Source organism: Histoplasma capsulatum, genomic scaffold (assembly GCF_000149585.1).
Source record: "Histoplasma capsulatum NAm1 scaffold_2 genomic scaffold, whole genome shotgun sequence".
NCBI lineage: Eukaryota > Fungi > Ascomycota > Eurotiomycetes > Onygenales > Ajellomycetaceae > Histoplasma > Histoplasma mississippiense.
In genome coordinates this window covers 1354329-1379993 of record NW_001813981.1, presented here as the reverse complement: position 1 = coordinate 1379993, position 25665 = coordinate 1354329, and the positions used below count along the sequence as shown (strand labels likewise).

Sequence of the window (25665 nt, the reverse complement as noted above, 5' to 3'; positions counted from 1 at the left end):
CCATATACCTCTTCGCCACACCCTATACGCGGAGTCTGCCAACTCACGCCAGATCGCGTCGAGTTCTTCCTCAGTCGCCGGCACCCAGAACGGGTCTTCGTCCAGCATTTCAAAACCAGCAAAGATAAGCTGTGGCGAGGCGGCGCCGGAGGTGCGTTTGCGGATCTCGTCGGAGAAGCCGAACGATTCCGCTACTGGCAGGAGAGAGAGGATGGTGAAGAAAGGCGTGCCTTCTTTCATGGTCTCGGAGAGGATACGGCCTCGTCGTCGTGTTATAACACCGTAGACGCGGCCGAGGACTTCGGCTGTTGAGGTGGAAGAGATGTTAGTATTTTTGGGGAGGCTTTATTTATTTTATTATTATTGTTGTTATTATTATTATTATTATTATTATTATTTTCTTTTTAATTCCATTCTTCGATTTTTGGACAATGTAGTGGGACTCTGTTGTCCGGGTGACGCATGGGTGGTAATGGCTGCGGTGCAATTTCAACTTACTAGATGCTTGGATCTCGCAACTGTACATGGCTAAGAGCAGTCTGGGACTCCAGTCGAGGAAGCCTTGCCAGACAGCGTCTCGCGCGGATTTTATTACTTCACCAGTAAAACGGCCAAGCTCTTCCTCTCCCGTCTTGGTGACGGAGACGTCCTCGATCAATACGGCAATGCCCTGGATAGGTTCGCTGCAGAGAGGTCCCTGAGCAGTGGCGAGTTGGAATGCATAAGAGATCTTATCGGAAAATAGGCCCATGCTTCGCCGCTGGTGATCTGCTGAGGCTTGTGAGTTGGTTTGTCGTGTCTCTTGGATTTGAGAGCTTCGGTTCGCGGTGTCGAGGAGCCTGGAATATTGGGGGGGAAACATTGAATTGTTAGCCAGTGTCTTTGATGTCAGATGGATATGTTCGATTTCGCACTCACAATTTATCACATGAGCTCGTAGATGTGGAGTCGACGAGGATGTTAGGGCCTATCCGTCTCGGACCAAACTCGACAATTCTATCCACGACATCCTTCCACATATCCTTGTCGACTTTGGATTCATCGAAAGCATTTTGCAGCTCTTTCTTGAATTCCTCAAGTGAAAGGATCCTCCTAGCTGCCGTGTCGCCGCTGTTGATATTACCTTGATCATCTATATCGTTATGCATATTGTTTTGTTCTAAAGTGGTATTGGTTACTGTCCTTTTTTCCGAGTAGAATCGTTTGATTGTAGCTGCATGCTTGGTTAAGAACTCAATGACCTCCGCAGGTAGTGGGAATATCCTCAACTGGATAGTCAGTTGCTTTGATGCTGAAACATTCAGAACTGTTCCTCGGGGTAGGTCGGGGTTCTTTGGCGGTGACATCTCGGGCGCATTTATCGTAGTTTCGCGATAAGGCACAATGGCTTCTCCAGCTTGGATTTCGCATTTGGCAAAACGTTCTCGTAAATCTTTAAGGCACCGTTCGAGATGGAGCTCCCCAGCAGTGAGAATGACGTGCTCTCCACTCGGAAGAACTTCATACACCGCACAAGGATCGCTTTTTTCTAGTAGCTTTAGACCATTGATCATTTTATTCAAATCGGAGGGATTGACAGGTTCGAGAGCAACTCGAACGATAGGAGGGCTGGACAATGTGACTCCTGCTAGGTTCACGGCTCCCTCCAGTTGACTGCAAAGTGTTCCGGTTTTGAGGACATGGCCTTCCATACCAGCGATTCCAAACACAACACCAGCCGGGACACTCTGCAGGTTTTCTAGGTTTCGTCCCATAAACAAGTAAAGAGCTTTTACTTCCGCTTTTTGTGGGACAGGTGATGCATGGGGGTGTGATGGTGAAAACTTGGGAGGGATAACGTAGATGGAATCTCCAACAGAAAGTGTGCCAGAATAGAGGCGTGCAAAGCCAATGAGGTGCTCTGGACCTTCCTTCTCTTTCACACTATCTTCCACGCTGGCATCTTGGAGAGCGGATGTTATTTGGGCGAAGCTATCCGCCCCTTTTTCTCCGCTGCTCTGTGCCTCTAATTTCGCTATCTCATCTCGTTTCTTTCGTGCCATTTCTCGTGCTTCCTCCGGGCTTAACATACCTCCAGATCGCCGTGTATTTTGAGGGAGTTCACTTTCAGGTATAGAAACCATTTTGCTGACGTAGGCCACAACAGGGTCATTCTTTCCTGCTTTGAAATTTACCATTGCGTCCCGAACATGGGGGCTGATAGCCTCAGAGCCAGGGGAGTCTTCAATCATGTCTGGAAGCCTTGCTGCCTGCGCAACTGGAGGGCTCGGAAGGTATTCTATCACAGACACTAAAACTGCTGTAGATAACGGAAGCCACGAGGAAAATACCGCGATAAGAATATTCCTTGGATCTCGTGAACGCAACACATGGGCTGGGATAGCAATCCCTAGTGATTTAGTGATTTTTTCCAAAAGTGCGGAATCGCTGGTAAATATCTGTTAGTTTATATGCATTTACTGGAGACGAAGAATAACCCTTACCCTTTTCCTTGCCCTCCACCCGTCGTTGCATTGTAAACTGCCCATATAGTGTCCAGAACAAGTTGGACAAACAACGGCTTCAACTTTCTCCCCTTTAGATGTTTTTGCCCAATCACTCGTTTGGTTTTCGGATCGAGGTAGAAATTTCCCCATAGAAACTTTTCTAAAAGCGATCTTTTAAATCCAAGCTTTTTCTCATACAATCCAGCAAATTGCCGTATCGTAAATGCCCATCTGTCAGTTGCGCTGCAGAAAATGACGTTATTTTTTTCTGGAGAAAAATAAAGATCTTCATCATCGGGTTCTTCGAATTGACTTTCAGTTGACTCAGCCTGCGAGATTGCCTCATCCATGTTATCCGGCAGCTGCTTTGTCCGTCCATTCTCCTTGGTAGCCGCTGCGTTTACTCGTTCTTCCATTTTCTCTCGCCACTGTAAATCCTCCTCCATCCGCTCTCCTTGATAGAAGCTTCCAATGACAGCATTCACTTGCTCCAACACTTTGCTGAGATGTAAATATGCCTCTGTGGGAGTCATTTTCAACTCTGTAACCAATCGATCTAGTTTATTGATAACAAGGATTGGCTTTAGATGCTCAACCCATGTGTGCCGCAACACAGTGACGGTTTGGCTGCAAACACCTTCGACGGCATCCACTAAAACAAGGGCGCCGTCGCATAGTCGAGAAGCTGTGGAAACTTCGCTGCTGAAATCGATATGGCCTGGCGAGTCGATTAAATTGATTAGGTATTCTTTTTGTTCAGGGTCTGCGTCTTTGGATGCTCTTCTAAGCATAGAAAAATAAAGCGATATGGCAGATGACTCCATGGTAATTCCGCGTAATTGCTCATCTGGGCGGGAGTCCAGGTAGCGGATTTTCCCAGCCATCTTCGGCGAAATGATGCCATTTGTAGCAATCAGACTGTCCGTCAAGGACGTTTTCCCGTGATCCTATAGTAGAACTCATCTCAAAAATTGTTCCCCAAATAGCGTGGACATTCAAGTCACTTACGACATGTGCAAGGATACATATCTGCTAGAAATGTCAGCCCATGCCCAAATCTAATATATGGGTTGTGGATTATGACAGAGGGTGCTTGACAGCGGGGAAGGGGAGGCATGCATTTCTAATATCCTCCGCCTTCTGCTGAAGGCGGACAAGATCACCCAAATTAACTACAGGCATTGGGGAATCTGGTCACCCCAAACATACATTGAGTACTTTTCAGAGGATAACGTTTAGCAGGAGGGGAGGAACTGCAAGCAAAGATGGGCAGTACCACGTACCCACTCGCTGCTCAGTCAGGGTAGCAGGTGTTCACAAATCCAAGCACTGACATCCACTTCTCTTAGTCTCCCAAATCATATCATATATGTCAAATCAAACAGAATATATTGGGATAGTTCTAACTTTGGTGCAGGCCAATTTTTATGCTGAGTGTTTTGCACTTTATATGGAGGATTAGTCAGTTGCACGACGACACTGTGCGCTGTGAGACCGCATGGTCCACCGTAGTAATCTATCGCGATGCCATGAGAAATGAGCATTGATTATCTACTTAATCAGTGAGCAAATTACCTATGCAAAAGATCGCAAGAATATAAAGGTAGATAATAAGATATTGGAGAAGAGTTTTGAAAGTTTTGATTGCTTAGAAATGAATTGTTACTATCTAAATGAAGAGGCAACTCATTATCTACACGAAACACCTTGCATCCTCTCAATTTCTCATCAATCTATCTACTCTGTTTGATTATCACAAGTGGAATATGATAAACCTCTTGATGATAGGGTGGAGGATTCAATGACCGGCGTTACCCACCCCTATCATGATCTCCTCAGAAGGCGTTCTCTAATTGATTCTAATGATGCCTTCTGGCAGTTCCAATGTTGGCATGGTGTTGGGACATGTTGACCTGGCTGGCGATTCACAAACGGTCGACTAAATCCACGACACCAAAAGATATTGCTCGTTTACTAAGCGGAATATTGTGGCACGGTCAGCCATTTTATGGAAATTAAATATCTTCAATTTTTACAGAATATCAATATTAGCTTACTCTCATTCTGTTGACGAAGTCATCCGTCTTTGATGAAAGATGAAGCATTGCATACTCTTCCCTATGCTATGTGCATTCGAATGTCTCATAACCAAAGGTGCTGTTGCAATCGGCTATATTCCTCTCTTGGCTTGCCTTCACGTTGAAGATAGGATGACGTGATGGAAGCAAAGTAAGAGAAGAGCTGGTTTTATATATACTCAGACACCACTCTCTGGTTCATGCTAGTAGTATCTCTCTGAGACAGAGCCCAAAACTTGCCGTCCGCTCCCAGCCGCAAATTCATTGAGTAAGCACTAAGGTTTTCCTGCCGCTGAATATAGAATAGCTAGTCGTCATCGTCAAATGATAGCTTAATTATCTTTTTCGCTTTCGGTTTCCGCGATGTTGGAGCGTTTCGGGAGGCTTCTTCAGCTGTATCTTCTCCAATTACTTTGGCTTGCTTTCGCTTTTTAGCGCCACCAATCCCGGCAAAATGCTGTTTTTGTTTGGCCTGGGAACTTTGCAATTCTCCTTGTGCATCGTCGTTTCCATCATAGTTTGCTGACTTAGTTTCCTCATCCTCATTCCCAATAGTTCCAGAGTCTTTTGCGACTTTGTTATCGCCGTCACCTCTCATCAACGCATCATATTCCTCTTTGGAAATTACCTCGTTATTTTCCTCGTCCACGTAGGTAGGGGCGTCGTCATCATCAGCATCCTTCTTCTTAGTAGGACGTGGATTTGGTCTGCCGTTGCGAACGCCACTGCCATCGCCGTATTCGCTTCTTAATTTTCGAAGAAATGTAGGCTCGTTTTTCTCTATATTGCTATTAGAAGAAGTAGATTGAAAGGGTTCTGGAATCAAGGTAAAGTGTACCATAACTCAAATGCTTCGTATTGAAACTCATGATATGTAGATGAACATGCGGACCAGATGACCCTTGCGGACTTAAATGTCAGGGTTGGAAAGGGCTGAGTGTTGGAATACTGATCATATCTTTAGATCCAAACTCATCCTACTCGGCGACGTGGTTATCCGCGATCGGTTTGGGACTAGAATATAAGAATTGATAGATAAAGTCATATAAGTCTTAGCAACGATAAAGCAAACTTCCCGGTCGAACAGTCAAGCGTTTCGTGTTTTTGCCAGGGGCAACATGCTTATCTATTTCCGGAACGGAGCCACTTGAGTTCCGGCCCCTGCAAATGCACATCAGTAACCACGAATTTACTTTGACAGCTCCTTGGAGACCCTCTTAACGCCAATTCCCTGACTGAGCAAGTCCATCAACCATGCTGTGCGCAAGTGAGTCTACTTTTCGCTGTTGTTGGCCGTCTTGAAAGTCGCTAACATCTCCACGCAGTCTCCGGAGAAGCTCCACAGGTGCCTGTTGTTTCACGAAAGAGCGGTACGTAACTCTTCATCCCTAGGCTTCAAACTCCAGCTAATATACAAACATTGATGCAGGTAATGTTTTCGAGAAGCGTCTTATCGAGGCATACATCTCAGAGAATGGCAAAGACCCAGTTAGTGGAGAGGACCTTACTGTCGAGGACCTGGTAGAACTCAAAACCGCGCGCATAGTTCGACCACGTCCGCCTACCCTCACATCTATTCCGTCCCTCCTAGGCGTTTTCCAGGAAGAATGGGATGCGCTCGCACTCGAAACATATACTTTGAAACAAACTCTGGCTCAGACTCGACAGGAACTCAGCACAGCCCTTTACCAACAAGATGCGGCCGTCAGGGTAATTGCAAGACTGACAAAGGAAAGAGATGAGGCTCGCGACGCCTTGTCGAAAGTATCTGTCGGTGCAGGTCGCGTTCACAGCAATGGCGATGCTATGCAAGTAGATAGCACTGGGCTGCCACCTGCTGTTATTGCTAGGATAGAAGCTACACAAGAGCAGTATGTTTACTTTTGCTTATTTAATCTGTCATTGGGATCGGCATTAATGTAGCATAGATTATCGAAAACACGTCGCAAACGGACTGTTCCAGATGAATGGGCCACAGGAGAAACGATACAAGAGTATAAACCGACGGATAGCTCTGATGCTATCTACCCAGGCGGGAAGTCCTTATCCCTCGATCAATCCGGTAATCTCGTGTTGGTCGGAGGTGTTGATGGAGTAGCTGGGATATATTCACTGGCTGAGAAGCGGATAGTATCGTCGCTGAAAGTTGACGGTGCTGTAACGGATGCAGTATGGATAGGGGACAAAGCGGCTGTTGCGACTTCGACTGGCGCAGTGAAGATATTTGAGAATGGCACGGAGGTTGCCAGCTTCAATTCACATGCTGGCAAAGTAACTTCACTGGTAACGCACGCTACGGGCGACATCATTGCGTCTGTGGGCGTGGATAAAAGCTATGTTCTCTACGACCTTGCTGCCAATTCTGTCATCACCCAAATTTACAGCGATGCTGGTACGTGTTATCCCATGAAATATGTATTTTTGCGACAGCTAATTCTCTCCTGCAGCCTTAACTTGTGTTAAATTCCACCCTGATGGCCATCTTGTCGCTGCTGGTGGTACCGACGGCCAGATTAAAATTTTCGATGTCAAAAGCGGAACAAGGGCAGCTAATTTCACGGCCGGCGGCCCACTCAAGGCTCTGTTCTTCTCAGAGAACGGCACGTGGCTAGCATCTGTGACTGAAAACTCTTCAACAGTTTCAATATGGGATTTGCGCAAGTCGGCGGAGATCAAAGTGCTAGAAACGGGAAACCGCGTAGATTCCATCAGTTGGGACTATACTGGACAATTTTTATTGACTGGCGGGCCGAATGGAGTGACGGTACAGCAATATTCCAAAGCATCCAAAAAATGGTCAGAGCCTCTGCGAAGCGCGGTACCCACGGTTGCAGTAGAGTGGAGAAAATCGGCTCAAGGGATTGTGACGCTGAACGGCGATGGCGTCCTTACGGTGGTGGAAGCAAAGCCATGATCACAGGATTATCTTTCTTTAGTCATCTGTACTCTAACTTACTATTTCATACCTCGTTGTTCGTGAAATTGTTGGCGCCCGGGATTTTAGTCAATAATTACATGTTGTTTTGTCAACATCATTAAAATCCATTCCCAACAGGGGTCCCTTTTAGAGATTTGATGGATATAAGCCGCGATTTTAACCGCAATAGACCCTTAAACCCTTTGAACCACTGTCAGCGTGTCCATTGTGGTGATTTTACTGCAGCCTGTTGATTGCCACTGGTTGGACGACCCGCTCGACACTAACCAACACATATGACCTTGACAACACTTCTCTCAACCCCTCGCCCATGCAACCGCCTCACGACCAACCACTCCTTTTACTCCTCCCCTTCTAGTCTGATATTTATCATGAATGGAGACCCGAATATTCAGCTTTTGGCTGTCCGACAGCCGAGAAAAGTAGGCATCTTCCTCTCCTCGTCACTTCCGCCACCCTGGGTTGCCGCGACTGCCATCTTTAACCACAACTGCTGCGATATGTCATCACCCGCTAATCATTCTCTTTTGTGATCTATTCTAGAGACCTCACCATGAGATGATAGAGTCACATTCTCACAGTAGAAGTACATCCCCATGGGATTATGCAGAGCCATCTGGTTCGAATCATGGGACCCGTTCTTTCTCTACTCATCGACCAACACTGCCACCCCTCCCACAGATGAGATTCCCAGGCGACGGCTACGATTTCAGAAGACCGATTATGGCATCCGCATCAACACCAACCTCCTCCCCTCCGCCCCCTCCGTATCAGGAAAATGTCATTGATTTGACAGATGAGCCGGATAACATTCTGTCAGACAGAGGCCCTCAAACGCCTCTAAGACAACCAGCAGGCCGTAGATCACGCCCACCGCGATTCGGAAGAAACATCATGGCAGATGTTGTTGATTTGGATGAAGAGTCATCAACTGTAAACGAGCCCAATCACTTTTCGAGCCCAGAAGTACAGTTCTTAGGCACTCAAATACGCCCAGCAGAAGAAACCCGCCAGAATGGGATTCGTCATCGAAATCAAGACGCGCCTCCCCACTTAAGAGGCTCGAGCCTTGTGGATATGATTAGGAGAATTCGCGGGAGCGGGCCCCCTTCGTCATACCTCCAGCGGCAGGAAACAATTCGAGAAGAAATGGGCCTCAGGAACCGTAACCTTGCGCGTGCCCTTCCTACCAACATTGCTCCGTTTTGGATCGGGGAACAGCCCATTCAGGGCGAATTAGAAGATGATTTCCCCATTGAGTTGGATTACAGGACGACTGGATTTGGTGCCGGCGAGACACGGCGAACGCCAGCATATGTGGCTCCAGCAGCTCCACCTCCAGGTTTTACAAGGACTGTCGGGGAGAATGAGATTGTGGTTTGTCCAAACTGTGACCATGAGCTAGGGACCGGCGATGATGCAGTGAGGAAACAGATATGGGTGGCTAAGCCATGTGGACATGTACGATTGATTCCTCCTTTGGTTTTCTGTAGCGGGTTATCGTTTACGGCCCTTAGCTTAATGCTAACAACATTCTTAGGTTTACTGTGGTCAATGTACGAAATACCGAGCCCGCTCAAGAAAGCGAACAGACAGTGCCAGCTCACCAAAAACAAAACCATTTGCAAAATGCGTGGTGGCCGACTGTGGCAAAACAATTAGCCAACCACGTGCGATGTTTCAAATCTACCTCTAGCCCTCCCTCTCTATTTTCCCCCATTTTATTCCCTTTTTGGCATTTATTTTTCCTCTTCGGTTTCCTTGTATTGAAGCATAGCGACGGTATCTTTGGAATTGTATAACGACTTGTACATATGCTTTATTATATGGAGCGGGGCACACCTAGGATTTTAAAGAAATAATTCAAACGTCTTTAGCTGCGGTGATAAATAATGACTTCCTATCATTTCTTAGATCTGATGAAGTTTTACTTGGTTGCAGGAGCATCTGATTGCTGCAATTCCGGAATCGGACTGCACAAGGCTGGTTAAAAAAACTGATAAACGACGACTAAAGATGCAATCCCTCGTCAAAAGGAGCCTAGTGACATTTATTTCAAAGCTTCTATTATACATACATATTAAGAAATTCAAGAAATGCCAAAAGTGTATGTGGCCCACCGATCCAATCCATAACAGAGCAAATATACTCCCATATTAAACGACGAAATAAATGTAAAGTGATAAAATAAATAGCCATGCACAATGGTTCGGATACTGGCCATACTGGTCCACGAATCCTCCATAAAAACACCGGAGCCGCCCGTCCTCAAACAAGCATCCATTCGTAATCCTATCATATCCGTCTCTGATCATATCGTCTTGACATCCCCATGATAAGGACTCCAAATACCCCTTACACTCTCATTCAAACTGGACACGGGCTTCCTAACTCTTTTCAGCTTCTCCCCACTGGCCTCCTTGAGTAGCAGAGCCTTCGCGAGGATCTGCTCTTTCTCAAGATTGCGGACGCATATTGCTTTTTCACGGCCGTTGATGTAGTGGCCTTTGATCACTGGGTGCTTCTTTGGCCGGGGAGATACGCGGATTTCTATCTGTGGGTTTGCGGCAGCGAAGGAGGGGAGGGTATATTTGAGGAATGCACTGAAAAGAGACGGGTTTATCAGCTTAGAACTTTCAAGAGACGAGAAATGAGCGGAGTCCTGCCGTAATGGACTTTGTGCTGCTTTTCACTTTTCTTTCTTTCTCTGGAGGCTTTGGAAGCAACTCACTTCATCCCTTTTGAGCTACCGGCCCAGTCGCAATAATGAAAGTCGAGCCGCTTGCACTGGAGGATAAAAGCACCTACGCCATTCTGGGCCGTCAAAGTTCAATTAGTCTCTTACCGTGGAAGGTAAAGCGAAGAAAACACATACTCGGCTAGCGGCGACTGTTCTGATTCCCTGGATAGGCATTGCAGCGGTTATTGTTTCGCTATTCCACCATGCAAAGAGGTTTTGATGCGTAAAGACATTGATAGGCGCTGATTGGCTGTTACCGGACATACGACTTAGTCATGTAGAAATTTACCAACTAGCCCCGATATAGTAAGCAGACTTCTGAAAATAACCCAAAGGATCCAACTGCAACCACCAAACGATATCTGTCTATTTTGACATCATCTCTCTCCACTTGCTAAGTTGCTATCTTTTGGGCGTGCCAAATCTCCCTAACAGATAAGGGGTGGGGAAGATACAGTCGTCCTAATATCTGAAGAGAGAGCGCCTCGAGTCAATGAGCCATGACGGACAAGCTTCCACCAAACCTCCTCGCGCTCTTCGCGCCTCGTCCTCCCCTGCGTTATATCCCACCTTCGGACCGCGCCCCAGATGACATCAAACCAAGCAATATCGGTGGAGTGGCCCAGTTCCTCGATGAGCTACGTAAATATGATGAAGAAGTCCCTTACAATGCCACTGAGAGCTGGCTTCAGCGCAAGGCGAGGCTGAAAGAGGAGAAAAAATTAAATATAGAAAGACATCTTACTGAGGGTCTTAAGGAATGTATGTTTCCCGAATTCTTAAGGCTGAAATCTCTTTCGATACCAGCTACCAATCACGTCTTGCTAACGCGCTTTATATTTTCGCACCTGACAGATAACCCTAATAATGACCCCCAAGTCCGGGGCGATGCCTTTAAGACGCTATTCGTGTCACGTCTTAGCTACGATGTTACAGAAGCTGATCTGGAACGGGAGTTTGGCCGTTTTGGACCTATTGAACGGGTTTGTACTCATTCCATAACTTATAGTGCTACTTGGAATAAAAAGGGAGAGTAAGAGCTAACACTTGTATATACATATCTACCAGATTCGCATTGTTGTAGATACTCACAATCCAAAGAATAACGCTAAAAAGCCACATAGAGGCTATGCTTTTATCGTTTATGAGCGTGAGCAAGACATGAAGGGTACAGAATCCCCAGCGCTACAAAACACGCTCCCCCTCTCCCTCTCCCTCCCCTTCCCCTTTCCCCATCCATCAACTTTCCTAGTGGTTTCTTTGGTTCTTTCTCTTTCGATGACCCCTCAATAATCCCTTGTAGAGTGATGTCGAAGGTAATGAGATCCATAACTAATGCTACCGGAAATTTAATCGGTCCGTTTAGCGGCCTACAAAGTGACAGACGGTATCCGTATCAAAGACCGTCGCGTGTTGGTCGATGTTGAGCGAGGTCGTACAGTGAAAGGTTGGAAACCTCGTCGGTTTGGCGGCGGTCTCGGTGGGAGAGGATATACGAAATCCATGCCAGCGCGTCCGATGGGGCCTGGGGGTTTTGCTCCGTCCGGACCCGGTGGATTCCGCGGTGGTGGCTTTGGTGGGAGAGGTGGATTCCGTGGTGGGTTCCGTGGTGGTGACCGTGGATTCGGTGAACGAGGTGGTATTGGATACCAAGGCGGCCCCGGCGGTCGCAGCGGATTTGGCGCCTCTAATGGAGTGGGTGGTCAGCCACCACCGAATGCGCCTTCAGGCCCAGGCGGGGGACGTAGTGGAGGTTATGGAGGCGGTGCGAATGGGCACGATAGTATGGGTGGGTATGGTGATGCTAGACGAGGCAACGCCTTCGATGATAGAGCAGGACATCGCGGAGGTAGCAGGCATGAACGGGAGTCTCGTGGAATAACGGGAAGCAATCGTGAGCCGGTAAGACCTCGTGATGGATTTGGGGACCGTGACCGTGACCGTGATCGGGAAAGGGGACCGGGACAGGGACCGTGGTGGAGATCGTGGTAGGGGAGGAGAACGGGATAGGGATCGCGATTACCGAGACAGAGACCGTGATCGTGATAGAGACAGAGAAAGGTATGGACGACGGGATGATGAGTATTCTCGAAAACGATATCATGAAGGCGACGAATACGATGACCCCCGCAGCAAAAGGAGATACTGAACACCCTATATTCTCATTTTACAACAACGGTTTGTTGGTGGGTATCTTCAGTTCCTCGATTTTCTCTTTGACTCATTTCGTCCTTCCAGGGTAAGGTCGAGGTATTCGTGAACAGTTATTATCCGTTAGTCTGGTATTGCCATAAATTCTTCTTCTCGCCGGCATAACAACCATGCGAATTACCGTCCCCGCACGCAGCAACACTTTTCATAATTTTTCTTTCGCCAACAATCGATCTGTAGCCATGCTTCGAGCGTGACTTACCCTTAGGTCACACCGGTCCGGTCGATTTGGATGGCTTTGTATAATTTTCTTATTTTCTCCATTCTTCCTAGTACCTGATGGGCTCCGAAATTTCCGCTGTCACTGTCCTTTGTTCGTTTCGACCTTGGTTGTATCGGTGGGTAAGTATGTATTTTAGGGCGGCTGGAACGATTGTGGAAGAAAACGAGAAAGCAGGGGGAAAGAGCAAGAATAAGTGCATCTGAAGGAAGGCTGAGGTAAGATCGGGTAAGGCTATTTGGCCAGTCCAAATATTCCTCGCATTAAGCTTTCGCATGATGTGCGAATAGCTCTGTTTGCTCGTGGTTGCTTTTATATTCATTTGTCTGTCTTGATATCTATGATTATTCTACTTTGCGTTGACTTTTACTCACATTGAGCATCTCTCATGAAAGGTAATTTGGAACTTAGTAGAGGGAGAGAGTAGCGATCATCGTTTATTTGATATAGGGAATTTTTTTCGATTCTATAATTTTCGTACTTCATTAAGCCCCAAAGTGGAATTTGCAAAAAGGAATCCCATGAAGACAGCAGATCAAATAGAAAGATTTCAGAGTTAAATAAAAAATGAATGAATGAATGAAAAAAGAAAGAAATGCCTTTACTCCAACTCCATAATCATGCCATGGCAAGATATCCCGTTCTATCTTTCCATTCATTTCATCAATGAAACAAACCCTCTATCCTCAAACAAACCAACCAACCCGTAAAAGGTCAACCCTCCATATCGTGATCTTTCCTGTCCAAAATGACAATAGACCCATCCTCCCTGTTCCACTGTGCTTTCATCTCAACCCTAAACTCCGCAACCGCAACCCCAAAAATCTTCAACAACGTCGTCTGCCTTGAATCCAAGGTCTCCCCAGCTTTACACACCTGATACCCGTCCCCATCCATCTCCAACACAACTTTGCCCCCGATCAGTCGCGTTGGCACACCGAGCTTCCTCAACGTCGGCTCAATAGTGTGGCTGAGCGGCGCGTCCAGGCTGCTGGACACCTCGCCGGCCTGCGAATACACGATGCCGCTGGGGATTGTGAAGGAGCGGGGGGCGACGGCTCCCGCGCGCGCGAAGTCGGTGGGGTGGAATGAGTCGAAGAAATCGAGGACGGATTGTGGAGATCGGGAAGTGAAGAGGAGGCCGACGGCGCCGGTCAGGTAAGGGGCTAGTTTTTCGAGATTTGGGGCACAGGCAGTCTCTGGGGTGTTACCGAGGGCGACGGCCATTACTTTTGTTTTTCCGAAGAAGAGGCTGGTGGCTTGTTAGAAGGCTTCTCCCACATGCGTGTATTATATTTTTGACGAAGAGGGGAAAAGGTGATAGTAATGAAAATAATCTTTTGGGGTGGGAGGAAAGATATACATACCGAGAATCAGCAAACTCGCTGCGGACATCCTTTAAATATGTATTTCTCATATTATCCACTGAGAACAAAAATAAATGGTCATATTGAGTGACAGCCGTTTGAATATTAGCGAACAGCCGTCTGGTCTGTTCCTTGTGGGACTTTTTGGTGACTTTGGACTCATGGACCACCCGCGCCCTCTTGGAGACAGGCATCTTGGGCAATAATGTGCGCGTGTGTGTGTAAGTCCGTATCTGCAGAAATGGCACGCTTTAGAGTGTGAGAAATCGAGTTCATGAAAGGAAATATGAACAATATATATTATTTTCCTCTCCGACTTTTTATTAACTGACTTTGTAGAATTTCCTATTATCCTGCTGACTAGTCCAGGCTGGGAAAACAGCTATGATTAGATAAGCATATATCTGACGTTGAACGTCTTTTGGCGCTGAGATCGAACGATAACCAACAGATAACCAACAGAGTCGACGGAGGCGATTGTGAACAAGACGGACAAAGAGATGCAATAGGCACTCTGTATATTTACCATTGCTTATATACATATATACATGGCGGCCCCAGCCAGGACGAATGACCCACAGAGATCGCTGCTAACGGTCTCTTTATTTCCGAAATGCTTGACTTTCTGGACTACATCCAGTTTGCCTTCTCTGATGCCTCGAAATGGAACCGCGACAATTCTTACTCACAGCTGACGATGACGGCGAATGGTATGTTGTCGCAAAGATTTCTGCTGCAATTTTTCCGTGTAGCATGATGTACAGAACGTGCAGTTCGCTTATATCATTGTCACAGCCCTCCTCGATTTCTCTACGCCGGAACGGCTGAAAGTTAATCTATCATCCCTCTCAACTCCCCACTTTGCAACGACATATACCCTCGGTACCGTTGGCTTGATCGATGGCTCCATATCCTATCTATTCACAACAGTTCCACTTCGTGATACCCCCAGTCGGGGTACTTTGATTCCTCTCCGTAAACTTGTTCCAGGGTATCGGCAAATCAGCGCTCCTTCTCTTCCCCCCGGGCTCCCCACAGTAGACGGTCGAGATGGGGATCTTGCAATCGGCGACACCCAAGGGATCCTAAAGAAAAAACCCACGTTATTACATGCGACATTACATCTACCGCCTCCAACTACGCTCACAGGGTTATTTCTCCGTCGTTTATCTCCTACCACCCAACTCTCTCTTGCATTTTGTTCGAGCCGCGCATCCACGCCAAAGTCCGCGCCTCAAGCGGCGTTGGTAACACAGATACTCCACGACACCGGAAAATACAGCTCGGAATTTCTGTTTAGTACGGACAATGCATTATTTGGGTTCAAGGGACTCTGGAATTTCGGACCCGATCCCAGGAAGCAAAATCAACAGGGAGATCCCGCACGGGAATCATGCCGGCCCCTACTCTCTCTCCTTTCAGCGGGTGCAGAGGCGTATTACTCTCCTGTTTCGTCTGTCGTAGGTCTATCCACCGGCCTGCGATTCACAACTTTACCTGCCGCAACCGAAAGTCCCCATTTCACCTTTCCTTACACCCTGACATTGACATTAACACCCCTAACCGGTTCCATGTCAACCACATATTCACTCCTCGCCTCTCCAAACGTCTCCTTCAGTTCCCGTTTCGGCTTCAACGTTTACAGCTGGGAGAGTGAGATGGTAGCCGGCTGCGAATTATGGCGACGCAGCAGCAACAATAGACTCCACGACGACAAGTCACAGAGAGATTCCCCTCTGTTTGCCGTTGATGATTTGACCTGGGCGAGACGCAAAATGGGCTTGCCCGACACTGCACCCTCCCGGAATCGCGAGTGTGATGATCTCCCCCCTCCTCGGCGGGACAACTACCATCACCAACGGAGCCCCCATGCATCCGATTCGGTAATTAAGGTCCGGGTTGACCAGTCTTGGAATATCCGCGCGCTCTGGGAGGGCCGGGTTAAAGAACTGCTTGTGAGTGCTGGTGTTGCGCTGGGGCCAACGCCGCGCTCGTCGCTGTCATATGCGTCCTCATCTGCTGCGGGCGGCGTCGGCGCTGCTGGCGGATTAAGCTCATATGGATGGAAGAGTGTCGGCGTGTCAGTATTATACTCGTCTTAAACTATGGGGAGACATGTCTATAGCACTGTCAACCACGATTTTGTGACGGCCTAATGCGTATGCTTCTTTTGACCCGAGGCTTGGACGTGCCAGGATGTTTATCCGGATCTCTCAGCGCTCGGGAATTTTCTATGTCCTTTTTTTTCTCTGTATATAATTATCGATATACCCACCCACCTAATGTGTCCTTGTAAATGTTGTTATTATTCCTCCATTCTCGTCCTCTTAGAAAGATATTCACAAGATATGTGCCTCTAATGCGCATTATCGATAGAAACTCTCTTTTATGATTATGATTATTATGATTCTTGTCACTCAATTATAGATGTGTATCTGATCAGAGAGTATAACACCTATTTAAGAATTTCTCGGCATTTTCTAGTCAGTTACATGTTTTGAGGCCAGGCCAGAAGGAAATGCAGCAAATTCAAATACTCAGGAATAACCTCTCAGAATTTGCCGTGAAAGTTGAATGACAGTATAACGTGTATGATATCCATTTAAGGGGCACTACAGTAGTGAGTGGGCCTGTATATTCACCCTGGAGAAATCCATGCTTCAATTTTAGTCCTGGTTGTTGGCTTTTACGCTTGACAAAAAGAACTATAGACGCAATGATGGATTTACAGCATCACACCGACTGGTGTGTGGCTTTGAAATTTTGATCTAATTATTCACAAATGAATATATACTCAGGGAGACCTCCGATTGCTGCGAACAAGACGTTCTGAGGCTGCGAAATGGGGTGGCCAGCGACTTGATCCTATCAATGGCTGAAGGTGTCCTTCATCCACTGTAATCTACTGTTGCGTATTTGGCCAAAACTTTTTATCAAGAGAGGACACGAGAAAATCCTAAATACCAAAAATTTACCAAGAACTTGGTAGCACGCTTTATCAAGCGCAATGACGAGCTTTAGTCTCGCTTTATAACTAATTAAAGATATGACTAGGCAGCAAGGGGCTGAAAGTACGGAGTAACAATCCAAGGATCATCAAGCCATGGCTTCAGCTTGTATGCAATATAATTGCTAAACAAGGCAAAATGCGGCATTGCAGAGCAAGACAACTACAATTTTGAACTGACACAGGCTTCAAGTGGGCGTGATAGACACGTCCCAGGGGGTAACTTGGACAGTTCTAGGTGCCAATGGTCGATTGTGCCAATAATCAAGTGCAGCTCGATTTACCCCAACATGATCCGCGAGGATTCATATAACTATGCGTTAAAGGAAGGTTCAAAAAACAGAAACAGCTTCAGAAAGGCAAGCTTCAGCTATATACTTTGTTTAACCACGACTCCTCAAGCAACAAATGAGCGGGCTTTCGCTCTTCCGGTGCAAGAACAAGCATAGATTGGAGGAACTGGACAAAATCTTTCTTCTCCTGATTGGAGTAAAAGCTCTTGTTTTCAATGAACCCACCAAATGAGTATCCGGACATGCTGGGGGTGCCCTTAAGACTAACTACCTATCACAATTTTTATCAGGCAATTCTACTGAAACAGTGATTGTGCAGTTATTGCCTTTCGAGTCAAAATATTTGCCTGATAATTGGCCTCTATTGAGTAGGTCTCTGGGAAAGCGGCCGAAAAGAGTAATCATATGGGACAAATGATAGTCAGGGACATAAGACCCCGCTGCACTTGGACGGCTATCAAACAGGTACTTTCCTGCGAAAACATCATAGGTCTAGAGCCTGTTTTAGCTAAAATGTGTTTAGTGGATTGGATTCTTAAATATCCACAACACATCGAGCATTCCATATGTCGGTACCCGCATCCCATTTTGCCTCCAGTGAAACCTCGGGTGCTCGTAGGCATCGAGGCTGGATAAACTCCGTCAGGTGCCTATCAACCCAGGTAGCTTTACCACTGTCGGATACCTAAAATATCACATATATAGAGATCTTGCAGAGCTCGCTTACCGGTACCAAAATCGGCTAACTAAACATCAATGCTTGAAAAATCGCTATTCACATCGGGAGAGGCTCAGAAGCCATGTAAAACTCCGACAGTTTGAATACATCCGACGGTAGGGCAGGCAGGGCAATCAGCGTGTTTTCATGCATCTCAATAAGAATGTTCCCTGGTTCAATATATGTTCAAATCTTAGCCTTCTGCTTTGAGTTAATCAAAGGTTACAAACCTGACAATCAGAGGATGACCTGAGGGTGGTTTGTGGTGGCACTCCAGATGATGCTTGTAGCATGTTGGGTGGTGGTGAAGGCAACCACAGGCGGGCTTTTAGGCCAGCAGTGGTGTGTCTGCTGCATGGCTTTTCTCGCATACTTTTTCTAGGTCCGGCGGTGTAGGAATAATAATAATAAAAAGCGTTACCGACCGGTTTGGACTATGCCGCAAGAACTGTGGAGATAAGCAAGTGCAAGTAAGAGCTGCTTCGCAATCCGCCTGACCATTCGGCACAGGTATCTGAGCTGGTTGCCTCCTGCACTAGGCAGATTTATATGATCTCCGTGCGGCCCGAAAATCATCAGCAGGGCTGAAAATATGCCCTTTCCCGCGGTGCGTATAGCCATCATTTGTCATGAACCCGTAGCATGTCGAGGTCATACAGCTTGCGGGATTTTCAAGGCAAACAATTCCATTGGTCCTTTGGTTCACAGTTTATCGGTCAGGAAATTACAGAGAGGAAAAGGCGATATCCTAACCACATTGTAGAATGGCCATAACCTGATACTTTCCATAACACACATCGCCCAACCTTGTAGGTTGATACCCGCCTGGACGGTACTTTTGGTGTTACTCTTCTGATAGCTTCCTAATGTGGCCCCGCGTGGTTGGCATTTGTCGGGTGGCAGTTGGGAGTAAGTACATGTAAGCCTTTCAAAATATTCATGATAGCGATGGCAACAAAGTACAAGTGTGGATCAAGGTTGAGTTTAATTCTCGGAAATAGAGGATGCTAGCTAGCACATTAGCTCACCATTGAGTTAAAATCTAGAAAAGGTTGACGGGCCGATCCAGTGCCGCGTGGAGTCAACAACCAGGGATATTTAATTAATATACATTCGGCTGCGTGCATCATTCTGTTCACGCATCATTCTGTTCACGCATCATTCTCTTCCCAATCCCATGCCGTGGTGTTGGGAGGGAGGTTGACCCACGTCGAAAGATTTCCCAGCTGAGCTGAATATTTGAACCACACTCAGCAACTTTGAGGCTCATTTTACTGTAAGCCAACAGATTAATCAACCATCGCACAATATGGTGATGTACCCAGATGTTTGTGATGTCATACAGGCACTTCGAGGATGTGACAGACCTATCATGCGATTTAAATGAGCAAAGCATCCTTTTTTGAGCTCCTTACGACTATTTTTTCCCGGGTAGTATTCAAACCTTAGCTGGTTGATTGAGTGAGTGATTGATTAGTTCGTTCGCCCCGACCTCTCCCTTTGCCGGACATGCAGGATACAACTGCTCTAGTTCCTCCTCTGTAATTTTCTGTTTTATATCTCCCTCTACGTGGATTAATAGTTTGCCTCCAAGAATAGGTGAGAGTTTATTGGATCTGCTCCCAGTTAGTTCTTTGGCGTTGTTTCCAACATTGTTGGCGAAGTTTTGGACAGTCTACACATGTAGAAATTTCTCCCTAGTTCCACACCCACATTGGTCACAGATCTGTGCCGAGATTCTCAGGAGCGATGCATATTAGCAAGCGGCGAGAATGAGTGGCAGGCAGTGTCGAGTCGATGTCTATTCCTTCAGCCAGTCTTGTGTCAGTTTGCTGCGGCTATATTTCTGGCTGGGGTAGAACCAGTCTTGAAATGGTGGGGTTGGTCGTGGGTGGACTGATAGTTTCGCGAGTTCATCTGCCACGTCTTGTCCAAAAATCCCGCTGGGGCTGGGTATCCATTGGAATTTGACGTCGACTTTTAAGGATCTTCTGGGCCTTTTTTTTCTTCACTGTGGTCAGAACGCCTTGCACCATTTGTTGTCCTGATCCTTTTGTGAGACTCCGGATTGCATTCAGCGAGGCTCGTTGATTGTTGTGTACGTGCGTGGTCGTGGGGGTTTTAAAGGGGTTTAAAGGGGTTTAAAGGGGTTTCTTGGCTGCTCATGGTCCTTGGCGCTAAATGTCATGCAAGAAGAGCAGCATTGATATACAAACTGTCGGCGTTTTGATCAGAAGGATGCCAAGTCTGGCCTTTATATCCATAAAACAACCCGCGCAATTAAGTCATTAGCTCTGCCATCCCCGTGTTCCTCGGTCGCCGATAGTACTGCCGTGTGTTATCGAACTGCTCTGTCTCAAAATCATGTTTCTGTAAATAGTTAACAGTGAGCATAACTGTGCAGGGGGGGGAAGGAAACAAACTATGAAATTAGCCATCTCGGCCACGGGGCTCTTTATCAAATGCAATCAATTCCTTCTGCCTCCCTGAAAGATGTCCATTAAACGTTTGTGCCCTGTCAAAATCTAGCCAGATTACCCTTTCTAGATTCCCGTCCACAACCATCATATCCCTAGGATAAAGGTCATCAAAAAAGACTAGCGCGTCATAGATCGCATTCAGTCCACCAGCAAAATTTTGCCTTCTTCTTTCCTCATACTCAGTCCATTTAAGCTCCTTCATGTTAGGAATGTATTGCAAGAGAATGGCTGTGGGTGGGTATTCGTCGTTGACAAAATGCCTAAGGTGGGACAGATATTCTCTGGGATCAATATTTTCATTTATTCTATAGAACTGATGAGTTATATACCCTGGGCACAAATTTTGACTTGCGTCAAGCGTCGGTAAAAGGCGGATTCACAGATAAGGATATTTGTTTCACGGTGCTTTGGGTCCCAACGGCTGTTTGGGGCCTTGACCATGGTGCTGTAGAAAGTGTCAGAGAAAATACATCTGCAGGAGGTTCAAGCCACTGACTAAAACCACCTTCACAACGCAGTCATTTCCTCTGACAGCAAGAGTCCCTGTCTGCTAGATGAAGACGATCTCAGCCACATCAACGTCTACAAGCTCCATTGCGAGGTCTCAATATTGACGAAGAGGCAAGCCTAAATGAATCAGGGTAGAGTGACAGCGTTGTTATAAACTTGATGAAAGAGAAACATGCTAAAGTATATCCTTGAATGTGCCAAAAAGCGCCAAGAATCGCCGACGAGGCAGATACATATTTGATAAAAGATGGTTAAGATGTTGTTCATGAGATGAGTCTCTTATGTTTTTGTGAAAATTGACTTGTCAATTCTTATCCAATCCTCAGATCGCTCTGGCTACTGACCTCTACAAATCCACTACGAGCACTTACTCTGGTCAAAGCTATAGTTCGCTAGTTAGTTATTTAGTTAGTTGACTAACTAGTTATATTTCGCTGGCTAGCTCAGCACGAATTCAAGTTCTCAAGAATGCGACATGAAGCATGCTTGTAAAAAGGAGAACAAAAAGGTGGTATGATTCTCCTCAATACCAGCGATACCGACTCTCCACGCAATCCCTCCTAGAATCAGTGTTCCATCCATTGGCTGGGGATGTCTCACGCTAAGAGTGGCGGATCCAGAATGTGTGCACAGTTGTACCGGTCAGTTGATGAGCTTGATACCCGGATGACAGCATTGACAGCCCAGGGAGAGCCAGCGACAGGCGGAGACAGGCCCGTCGCCGGGCAGCTGGCAGGCTAGTAGCAGCCCGGTTGTTTAGCAGCTCTTCACCGGGTTGGCAACTACTCCGTACATACTTTTCTCTTCTCTCAGGCGATATGCTGTATATTTTTGCTACCAATTCTTGGCCCACTGAGGGGGGCCAGACAGAAATGAGAATGAATAACCGGGAATCAGGGTGTATCTCTGCTTGTTTTTTTTTTTGTTTTTGTTTTTTTTTTTTTTTTTTTTTTGATTTTTTTTTTTCCCACATAGCTTTTCGGTTGACTTGACTGATTCAATCAATCACTGGAAGCGCGGAACGTTCCCAGCGATGCGCATCGTTGCTTGGTTGGTTGGGCCCTTTGTTCTAGGGAGGAAGAAGGCCTTTATATTCTCGCTCAACGATCAGCACTGTAACCTATCCAACAAGGTAAAAGAATTTAGCCATCGAGGTCGAAGAACGGCGCAGTCCTTTTTCCATGCCCTTGATCTGTCTGTCCATTGTACGGACCAGAGGCAGCTGCAGCCGCTGGTAATTATTCGATACTATGAATATAATACCTTGCAGACGATCACATCGCCAACCAGACCGGATATATAGACGCTGTTCAACGTCAAACGGCCCGCGAAGACAATGAAAGAGAAACAACAATAATAATTGATAAAAACGAACGGCTGTAAATATAAATCCACCGCTGCTGTAGCTGCTATTGTGCGCGTTGCCTCGAGATCCATTTAAGTTTTGCCCGCCCGGTCCCTTGGCTGCAGACCGAATCCCATTCCATCCAGAGACATCGATCCTAAATACTCGCAACTCTTCATACAAGATCGCACTCCCCTCCAGCCTCGTCCTCCTCGCCCTCACGCTCTCCGGCGGGACTGTCACCTTCTGACTGCAGGTTTCCTGTGTGTCTTTGCTCTGGTCTTTTCTCCCGCTTTGTGCCGTCTTCTTCCTAAATCCCAAATTGCGCCCAGCCACCGATTTTGGTTGATCGATCAAATACCCATCAACACAGTCCGCCTCACACGAGGATCTATCCCGCGCTTTGTACAGGGTACGGAGTACAGTACGTGGAAGTTACCACCTTTCCCTCAGGAACAGCTATATCTACAAGGACGACGACGGCAGCAACCGAAACAGCAGCAGCGGCAGCAGCAGCAAGAATCGTTTAGCGCCAGCCCACTCTCGAGTGCAAGCTCATGTCTATGTCCTCTCCCGCCACTGCTGCCAGAGTCCCCTCCCCTGAGCCCTCGTCCTCGTGCTCGCGCCCCAGTCGTCTGCGCCGCTTGAGCAACCTCCGGGCGTACACTCACTCCCACCTGTCTGGCAACTCAGCTAGCAGTAGCCACCGCTCGTATCGAAACAGCCTGACGCGGGCTGTTGGCCTGTCATTGCATTCCACTGCTCCTCCAGCCTTGTCTGCCACAGACACTGCTCCTCCTATAGATACTGCGGCTGCTGATGCAACTGCTACTGGTGCTGCTACAACTACTCCGACGGCGACGACGACGACGACGACTGCGACTGTTGCAGCTACTTCTACCACTGCTACCACTACTACAGCTTCTCTCACCCGGTCACCTCCTACTCGTCACCCATGTCCCGAGCCTGACCCTTCAAGGCTACCTACCAACCTCTCCGCGCAAAGTGAGAGCTCCTCCAGCTCAGACCATTCGCACCCCCCCTCGTCATCTGCTTCTTCACACTCTATCCCGTCTAACGACCTGGAGCCATCGGAGCCGGGACCAGCATCCGGCATGACACGACATCGGAACATAGTACGCATGGATGTATCCGGAGCCAGCCAGGACCAGTTGCAACACCTGTCGCCGTCGCCGTCAGCTTCCCGGAATCGCAGTGAAACCACTCCCGAACACTCGACTGGTACGACCCGAATCACGACGCCAGGGAATATGGAGTCTCCCAGCAGACGAGCAGGCGCTTCTCCTTTGCGGTCCTCCCCAGATCTCTGTTTGAAATCCGATCCCCCAAAGCCCGCCATACGTTTCTATGCATATCAAGACCCCCATCAGAACTCACGACCCTCGCTACCTTTCACAACCACTTCACGAACCCTGCCGACTGAGTCTTCTGTAATTCGAGTGGGGCGGTATTCCGAGCGTGATGGGATTGCTGTCCACAATCCAACAGAACCATCCGATGCCCCAATTGGCTTTAAATCCAAAGTCGTGAGCAGGAGACACTGCGAGTTTTCCTTCGTTAATGGCCAATGGCATATTCGGGATGTAGGGAGCTCCTCGGGAACTTTCTTGAACCACATGCGCCTAAGCCAACCCAACATGGCTTCGCGGCTCTATGCCGTGAGAGATGGCGATATTCTGCAATTAGGAATTGATTTCAGGGGCGGCGAGGAGATGATTTTCAGATGTGTACGGATGCGAATCGAATGCAATCGGACTTGGCAGCAACAAGCAAATGAATTTAAGTATGTTGTGTTCATTCTCCATTGTATTTTTTTTTTTGTTTCCTACACCGGTATTTTTCGGAGTGTGGGAAAGAGTTCACACTGACAGATGCAATACCAACAGCAAAAATACAGCGGCTCTAATCAATAACCTGGGGAAGGGCAAGAACGCGGCAGATTATGCGGGTAGCAGGGAATGTTCCATATGTCTTGGTTCGGTTCTGGTACGTGGGGCCCCCTTCCCGTATCGGACTTGGAGCCGTTTCTTCAGACTAATGTGATTTCGCAGCGTCCCTATCAATGCCTTTTTATGGCGGCTTGTGCTCATGTCTGGCATTACAAGTGCATACATCGCCTCATCCACACACCAGAATACCCCATGTTCCAATGCCCAAACTGCCGTGCATATACAGATCTCAGTGCAGAGGTAGACGATTCGAACGACCCCTTTGAGGACGAGACGTATCCGGAGCCTCTCAAGTCCCAAGACCAGCCTGCACAGGGTTCTCCCGACAACACAACTGCCGCAACCACAAACTCCGCCGCCGCCAAATCTACAGGCGAGAGATCCGCTTCGTCGCCGAATGGCCATAACCATCATAGGCAGACAAGTGAAGACCATGACAACCTAGCCGCTGCAGTCGACATGATGAACCTTGATGAGACCCCTTTAGCCACCCCACGAGCCGGAAACGGAGTTCCGAGGCGAACGAACTCGACCGCGAATGCGGACCTTAATACTCCGGATGTAGGTATGGCAAATGGAATAAGAAACGAGGCGGCGGGCCATGGATTCGGCGAGACGATCATTCGCAGTTCCAACATCGACATACCCCAATGCTTGCGGCCTCCCGATGGTCGTCGACCACAGCAACCCCGGCATGGTGATAATGTCGGTGGCGGTGCAGGTGCAGGTGGTAATGATATGTTCGAAGATACCCCATTGACGCCACGGAACGATCTTGGCCCTTTAGCATTTGACGGTCGTGCTGGCCGGTTATAGTTTTTTCCGTTATCTATTTTTTTTTTTTTTTTTCCTATTTGCTCATGGCGTTCCTTTTATGCTTTGCTTCTTCCTGCACTTGCATCATAATTTTTCTTTCACTTCGTTTACGTTACTTTTATGCCAATCACTTGGGTTCAAGTAGTTTGACTTACTTTTTTCTCCTCTTTCCCCCCCCCCCCCCCTCCCCCTCCTTTTAAGCTATCTTTTCCTTTTCCATCCACTCTTTTTAAAAACCCTCACTGCATCAACTTCTACTTGATTGATTGCATTCACATCATTTTCCATTCGTCATCTCCAAATAGCATTTATCTGCTTCGGTTACATGGTGCTCCTTCCTCTCAATCCAAAAACGCAGCCAGCCAAATAGTGACGCGCAGCTAAACAGATATTCTACTCCAATGGGACTTGACTGGGCCGGGCAATGTGATGTGGCTCTCTCTATCCTCCTCCCTTCTAGCAAACCTCGTTTCGACTTTGCTTTGT

The 25665-nt window shown here is 47.3% G+C and overlaps 10 protein-coding genes across 10 annotated transcripts; 6 read left to right on the top strand and 4 right to left on the bottom strand.

Annotated features, from left to right (window-relative positions):
• Nucleotides 1-109: 109 nt before the first annotated feature.
• Nucleotides 110-3370, bottom strand: HCAG_02508 (hypothetical protein; the record flags this gene model as incomplete). The annotated part of the gene is made up of 4 exons (XM_001542287.1): nucleotides 110-305; nucleotides 525-839; nucleotides 919-2427; nucleotides 2484-3370. The coding sequence occupies 4 exons, from the start codon at nucleotides 3368-3370 to the stop codon at nucleotides 110-112; spliced, it is 2907 nt and encodes a 968-aa protein (XP_001542337.1).
• A 1363-nt stretch (nucleotides 3371-4733) lies between these two features.
• HCAG_02507 (conserved hypothetical protein) lies at nucleotides 4734-5433 on the bottom strand (the record flags this gene model as incomplete). Its single annotated transcript, XM_001542286.1, has 3 exons — nucleotides 4734-4856; nucleotides 4977-5344; nucleotides 5403-5433. The coding sequence occupies 3 exons, from the start codon at nucleotides 5431-5433 to the stop codon at nucleotides 4734-4736; spliced, it is 522 nt and encodes a 173-aa protein (XP_001542336.1).
• Nucleotides 5434-5818: 385 nt separating this feature from the next.
• Nucleotides 5819-7478, top strand: HCAG_02506 (conserved hypothetical protein; the record flags this gene model as incomplete). The annotated part of the gene is made up of 5 exons (XM_001542285.1): nucleotides 5819-5831; nucleotides 5890-5934; nucleotides 5994-6435; nucleotides 6493-6956; nucleotides 7012-7478. The coding sequence occupies 5 exons, from the start codon at nucleotides 5819-5821 to the stop codon at nucleotides 7476-7478; spliced, it is 1431 nt and encodes a 476-aa protein (XP_001542335.1).
• A 395-nt stretch (nucleotides 7479-7873) lies between these two features.
• On the top strand, nucleotides 7874-9198 carry HCAG_02505 (predicted protein; the record flags this gene model as incomplete). The annotated part of the gene is made up of 3 exons (XM_001542284.1): nucleotides 7874-7924; nucleotides 8184-8963; nucleotides 9043-9198. The coding sequence occupies 3 exons, from the start codon at nucleotides 7874-7876 to the stop codon at nucleotides 9196-9198; spliced, it is 987 nt and encodes a 328-aa protein (XP_001542334.1).
• A 615-nt stretch (nucleotides 9199-9813) lies between these two features.
• On the bottom strand, nucleotides 9814-10416 carry HCAG_02504 (mitochondrial 54S ribosomal protein MRPL51; the record flags this gene model as incomplete). The annotated part of the gene is made up of 3 exons (XM_001542283.1): nucleotides 9814-10105; nucleotides 10234-10316; nucleotides 10378-10416. The coding sequence occupies 3 exons, from the start codon at nucleotides 10414-10416 to the stop codon at nucleotides 9814-9816; spliced, it is 414 nt and encodes a 137-aa protein (XP_001542333.1).
• A 326-nt stretch (nucleotides 10417-10742) lies between these two features.
• On the top strand, nucleotides 10743-12234 carry HCAG_02503 (predicted protein; the record flags this gene model as incomplete). The annotated part of the gene is made up of 4 exons (XM_001542282.1): nucleotides 10743-11004; nucleotides 11098-11225; nucleotides 11311-11410; nucleotides 11609-12234. 4 exons carry the CDS (start codon nucleotides 10743-10745, stop codon nucleotides 12232-12234), a joined length of 1116 nt encoding a protein of 371 aa, XP_001542332.1.
• A 1153-nt stretch (nucleotides 12235-13387) lies between these two features.
• On the bottom strand, nucleotides 13388-14234 carry HCAG_02502 (mRNA turnover protein MRT4; the record flags this gene model as incomplete). The annotated part of the gene is made up of 2 exons (XM_001542281.1): nucleotides 13388-13925; nucleotides 14041-14234. 2 exons carry the CDS (start codon nucleotides 14232-14234, stop codon nucleotides 13388-13390), a joined length of 732 nt encoding a protein of 243 aa, XP_001542331.1.
• A 419-nt stretch (nucleotides 14235-14653) lies between these two features.
• On the top strand, nucleotides 14654-16142 carry HCAG_02501 (conserved hypothetical protein; the record flags this gene model as incomplete). Its single annotated transcript, XM_001542280.1, has 2 exons — nucleotides 14654-14750; nucleotides 14836-16142. The coding sequence occupies 2 exons, from the start codon at nucleotides 14654-14656 to the stop codon at nucleotides 16140-16142; spliced, it is 1404 nt and encodes a 467-aa protein (XP_001542330.1).
• A 944-nt stretch (nucleotides 16143-17086) lies between these two features.
• On the top strand, nucleotides 17087-17976 carry HCAG_02500 (predicted protein; the record flags this gene model as incomplete). The annotated part of the gene is made up of 4 exons (XM_001542279.1): nucleotides 17087-17111; nucleotides 17201-17266; nucleotides 17631-17708; nucleotides 17864-17976. The coding sequence occupies 4 exons, from the start codon at nucleotides 17087-17089 to the stop codon at nucleotides 17974-17976; spliced, it is 282 nt and encodes a 93-aa protein (XP_001542329.1).
• A 4974-nt stretch (nucleotides 17977-22950) lies between these two features.
• HCAG_02499 (predicted protein) lies at nucleotides 22951-25179 on the top strand (the record flags this gene model as incomplete). Its single annotated transcript, XM_001542278.1, has 3 exons — nucleotides 22951-24197; nucleotides 24301-24400; nucleotides 24466-25179. 3 exons carry the CDS (start codon nucleotides 22951-22953, stop codon nucleotides 25177-25179), a joined length of 2061 nt encoding a protein of 686 aa, XP_001542328.1.
• Nucleotides 25180-25665: the final 486 nt, after the last annotated feature.